Consider the following 6023-nt stretch of genomic DNA (forward strand, 5'->3'; position numbering starts at 1 on the left):
AAATGCCAAAGGAGAAGATTGTTGAGGGAACAATGAGCGTATTGGCATATTCTTGTGAAAACCTGTGTAAATTAATGTTGTAACAAGTGTTGTTGCAGAAAGGCTTGAAGCGTGCTTGAAGTGTGCCCGTTATTGGTCAGAACACGTGACTTCGCTCGACCCTCGCTCAACAGGAGCTCGAGTGAACTTAGGCAGATTGCACCACTCGACCATCGCTCGACACTGAGCTCGAGCAAACCCAGGCAGAGTGTGTCGCTCGACACTCACTCGACTCTGAGTTCAAGCGAACTCAGGCAGATTGTGGCGCTCGACCTTCGCTCGATACTTCGCTCGAGCCAATGTTCCAAATCTATTACAATGTAGGGTTTTGAAGCGCCTCATTTGATGGGAACTATAAATAGAACAGCTTAACTTCTGTTCTATGTGTGGAGAATCAGAGCAAAAACCCTAAGGGCCTCCAAGAACTTCTTAGAGTAACCTCTCCCCCATTTGGTTGATTCTCTCTTAGATAAACACTTCTCCACCACAACACACTCAAAATCAATTCTTACTTGAATCCATTGAAATGGACATATTTGTTGGCCGGAAGAGTCCAGAGCTACTGTTGATGCAGAGATCGAGAGGTTCTCGTGGGAAGCTATAAGAAGGTCGGAGTTCCGACACTACATGAGTGTAAAGATCAAGTGGGTCACTCGTGGTGTTGCAAGCCAAGTTTAGCTACTACAAAGGTTTTGTGAGTGTCTCTAAATTGGTTGTAACAAACTAAAATTTCTATAGTGGATTTGAGGTGGTGTCTTACACCCGAAGTGGTTTTAGATTTTGAAGATGTTCTTCAAATAAGTTTCCACTCCGTGATCAAAATCATGTGTTGATTATTTGTGTTATTTGATTCATTTATTAACTGCTTGTTTGTCTAATTTTCAAAAGGCCATAAAAATTAGATAACATTTATTCACCCCCCTTCTAGGTATAATGTTGGATAGAACCACTGCTTCTTGAGGAATCATTCGATCGATCTCATGTTTTCTCTTTCACTTATATCTATTCTCTTTTTCAATCATATGATTCTTTATGAATTTTCATGCGGACTCATTTACTTTTTAAGGAATAAATTATAAATGTGATCTCAATCATGCATGCATGCATGCGTAGATCATCATTACAATCATCAATTGCTTAAATATACTTTTAGTCTTTCACCTATTAATACGGTTAATTAATTATATAATAATATATATGTTTATATATATATATATATATATATATCATCACATATATTAGAGGTTTTTAATACATGCACGTACGTGGCTCCAATATAATATTATTGACGGCATTTACTGATCAGTATGGGCGACATTTCTTTCTAGATTATACGTACGTACGAATGTTTGAAGAAAAGGACGTACCTACGTAGGAAATTAAATTATCATCAATATCGATCCATTAATAATGTTCGAAAAAAATAATGCATTTTATGTTTTTCTATATTTTATTGTTTAAAAGGAACGTTGAAGAGAATTGTACATGAGGAGGTGGGCGCACGTACTTCCTATCTTATACTTTCAAATATAACAACTATACTAAATTTTCAATAATGATTGTCTTAAAGGAAAAGCCTATACTCCGTACCATCATTCTACTTTTATCTTATTATATAAGGTGTCACATATTTATTACTATTGGATGATCTTAATTGATTATATAGATGCATCGATATTGTATTTGAAGTATGTTGTCTTTAACATGTATTATTATTCATTGGAGCTGCTTGAAGTAGTACTAGTGGAATTGATTTTATCTAATTTATAGGAAATTATATATTATATATTCGTGTAATATTTATAAGTAATTAATTTTCAATTATATATATATATGGTTCACATGATGAATTGTAATTTTCAATGCTATCTAGGACATTCGTAATTATACATTTTCACGTCATGAACTTGATCTTCTCTGCATGCATGCTAGATTAATTTACAATTGATCAGTAGTACTTTAAATGATCGGGAAGTTGTGGCGATTTCAGGACTTTTGCGGCGACTCATGAGCTGAAAATCTCCAGAATTCAATACTATTAATGTTTTTTTTTTTTTTTTTTGGTATTTTTGAGCTTTTTTTTTTTTTTTTTTTTTTTTAAGCTAGAAAACTTGCAACTTCTTTTCATCGCAGAAAATAGGTTTTTTCGTGCGATCACGTACATGATGATCATCATCTTCAATTTGCCGAAGAAAATGATCATTAAAGTTTATTTATATGAATTTTCTTCTGAATTTTTGAGTAGAACGACTCTGCGTGAGATATCTGCAATGAGAGAGATATTTCTTGTGAGACAGCTGGCTGCAAGAACGAGTCAATGTCCATATTTATGGGCGTTAGGTGTGGCCGGGACTGAACAACGATCAATCCCATCCAGCTACGTACGTAGGAAATAGCTATATATGGACTGAATTAATGTAAGTAAGGGAGATAGTGCTAGCTATTTGTAAATCTTACTAATATTTAATAAAATTATTTTTAATTTAATTAATTAAAAATATATATATATATATATATATAGTTAGAAAGTCCCTAGCTAGCTGCATCCATGGTATTTAATGCAATCAAACAGGCCAGGCACTCATCAAGCTGCTACAATGCAGACTAACCAATCAAATAACTGCACCTATGCAGAACCCATAAATACTACTCCTACGTACTGGTTATTATAAGAAAACCCCATATGCACCTGATATTCTCCCTTCTTCATATCTGCATTATTGCTAGCTCAAGCTGATCATCTGGGCCGTCTAAGACAGTACCAAACCCTAGTACTACTTGATCTCTCTCTGATCTCACGTCGAGTTCGATCAACCAACCATGGTATTTACCAAAGAATTAGAAGACTTGGTTTATGGCATCAAGCTTTCCTCGGTCGGGCCGGGAAGAGTGACCGGTTCGGACGTGGTTCATGACCTGAGTGGGATGGACATAGCCATGAAGTTGCACTATGTCAAAGTGGTGTACTTCTTTAGCAGCCAGGCAGCCCAGGGTTTAAATCTGACGCGCTTTAAAGAAGCCACATTCGATTGCTTCTGTGACTTCTACTACACATGTGGTCGACTCCGGCGATCGGAGTCTGGGAGGCCGTACATAAAATGCAATGACTGTGGCGCTAGATACATCGAAGCATGCTGTGACATGACCATTGATGAATGTCTACAGATGAAGGATTTCTACTCTGATCTGCAGAAGTTGCTTGTGTCCCAACAAGTCATTGGGCCTGAACTAACATTCTCTCCCCCAGTTCTCATACAGGTAGTTCATGATAGTTTTTTCATGCACATAATCGATTATTGGTCGCTGTTTTTCTCTGTTTTTTTTTTTTTTTTTTAGATCTCTCAAATAGGAATTGGCTTAGAAAGACGACGTACAAACGAAGAACAATACATGATTCTATCTCTACGAATTTTGCAGACGGATCAGGTTGTTAAGTTGAGCGATCACCCAAAATTGGACCTTTACTGATGGGAACAAGTTGCATTTAAAGCACTTAATTTGGGTGATGAGAACGGTCGCAAAATGACCATTATTGGAGTAATGCATGCTTTATTAATTATGTATTAATTTAGGACTTACGTGCAAACCTAATTTCAGGTCCTTCAGATAATATTGTATGACCTACCACAAGTTCTTGCACGTATAAATATTTCGATTAATATTAAATAAGTAATAAATATCATTGTCTATCTCTTTTCCATTTGAGACCCTTAAATTAAATTCGGATAAGAACCTGAAGTTATATATCTTTGAATTTAAATATAATAAATAGAAAATGCTAAATGTATTTAAGAACTTACAAAAAACTTACTTTTCCTCTTATTAGTTATTGATAGGCTGAAAATCATGAAATTTAAAATTTAAAATTTGAATTTTAAAAGAAAACTAACAAATGAGTCTTGTAAATAAAACTGTAAATATATGTAGCACTACTCATAATAAATAGTCTTCAATTATCTAATACCGCATCATAAGATCATGATGAGATGATAAAGAAAATTGGAATGATGAGTAGTATTACTTGTTTATAAGTAGCATATTTGTACGGTATGATCTTGATTTAATAGTAGTGTAGTGATATATGTACTTATAATTTTATTTGTAATTTTACCTAGAGGATCTATTTTATCGAATTTTTTTTTTAATTTCAGATTTTATAATTCTTAGTGTGTATATATATATATATATATCAATAATTGACACGTCAGTACGTATTGTTATGCAAATAAAAATTGTAAATACAAATAGTATTTTCCTTTTATAAAGTTATATTTGGTCTGAAAAAAAAAAAAAAGACGGATTATTTATTTTTTAGAATCTATATTTTACACTTAATATTAACACATTTTAAATGTAAAAATTTATATCGAAACATATTACAAGTAGGAGAAAGAGAAAAATTAAATGATATTTACAACCTTAAAACCTATATAAAAAAAAAAATTATTTTTTAAAAAAGAATGCACGGACCAAGTGACTAAAATTGTATATAGTATTATTAAAAATAAGATATTAAAGTATGGTAAGAAATTAGCTGCAATGCAATAGTCAGTAGTTTTAGGTTAATTTGTTAAATTTCCTTTTGCTTTTTTCCTTTTCACTAAATGCAGGTTACCCGTTTCAAATGTGGAGGGTTATCAGTCGGCCTGAGCTGGGCCCATATCCTCGGAGATGCATTCACAGCTGCAAATTTCATGAACAGATGTGGCCAAGCCATGGCCAGACTTGGCTCTAACACGCCAGCCAACTTGCAGTACAAATCAAACACACAGCACGAGAGATCCAAAAACCCTCTGCCACTTCACGATGAACCACTTTCCCTTAAATGGGTCGACCCGGTCGGAGACCACTGGATAGTTTCCAATAACTGCAGAATGGACACATTTTCATTCCATATAACTGCAAGCCAGTTAGCTACCTTGCACTCAGAAATCTCCGGCCGAAACCGAAGTGACCAAGTTCCAATCTTTGAATCTATTTGTGCCATTATATGGAAATGCATAGCCAAGGTTAAATTAGGCGAAGAGACTGCTCAAGCCAGAACAGTGACAATCTGCAAAAAAGATCCAAGAAAACCGTCCAAAGGGGTTGTTACTAACACCCAGATTATAAGCGCAGTTACCTTAGACTTGTCTGTAATGGAGACGGACCCACAAAGATTGGTAACGTTGCTGGTTAATGAAGCTGTGGATGAAAGAATGAAGATGGAAGAAGTGGTGGAGAGGGATGATGGGGTTTCAGATTTCATTATGTATGGAGCAAACTTAACGTTTGTAGACTTGGAAGAGGCTGATTTGTATGGGTTCGAGTTGAATGGATATAAACCAGATCTTGTGTATTGTACTGTCCATGGCGTTGGAGACGAAGGAGCAGTCTTTGTGCTCCCGGCAGGGCCAAAAGGGTCTGGCCAGGCCAATGGTGACGGAGGAAGGATGGTGACGATAATTTTTCCAGAAAGTCTAGTGCCGGAGCTGAAAGCAGAGCTGGCTAAAAAGGGTCTAGGACAAGGAGACCATGACCTGACCTGAGGGTACTGTTCTCAATGTCCCGGCGAACATGTTAAGGGAAACCGTGGAAAATGTTACTTTGCCTGCTAGGTTTGCTCTGGATTTGAGCGCCGTTGTATTTTATTTTATTTTATTTTATTAGTTTTTTTAATATTTAAAAATTTAGTAAAATAAATTTGTATTTAAAAAAAATATATATATATATATTTATAAAAAAGACAAAATGTCTAGCGGTCACGCCGACAGAGTAGTATGGTCCATATATTAAGTGATTCTTTTTATTTAATTACTACGAGGTTTCTGTTATAAACTATCTTGAATTGTATAATCATATTTATCTAGTCGTCAAATGCATAATACATAGTGCTAGCATAGTGAGCTAGCATAGTCCCCTTTGTACGCCTATATATATCGTTGAATTCTTTAAGAAATTGATAAGTTTGATATACAGATCAATAAGAGAACATCTCTCTGAGT

The 6023-nt window shown here is 35.0% G+C and overlaps 1 protein-coding gene across 1 annotated transcript; it reads left to right on the plus strand.

The window, feature by feature from the left end:
• The first annotated feature begins 2606 nt into the window (after positions 1-2606).
• LOC122315814 (protein ECERIFERUM 26-like) lies at positions 2607-5791 on the plus strand. The gene is made up of 2 exons (XM_043131996.1): positions 2607-3297; positions 4650-5791. The coding sequence occupies exons 1-2, from the start codon at positions 2860-2862 to the stop codon at positions 5565-5567; spliced, it is 1356 nt and encodes a 451-aa protein (XP_042987930.1). The 5' UTR covers positions 2607-2859; the 3' UTR covers positions 5568-5791.
• The last annotated feature ends 232 nt before the right edge of the window (positions 5792-6023 follow it).

Source organism: Carya illinoinensis, chromosome 1, assembly GCF_018687715.1.
Source record: "Carya illinoinensis cultivar Pawnee chromosome 1, C.illinoinensisPawnee_v1, whole genome shotgun sequence".
NCBI lineage: Eukaryota > Viridiplantae > Streptophyta > Magnoliopsida > Fagales > Juglandaceae > Carya > Carya illinoinensis.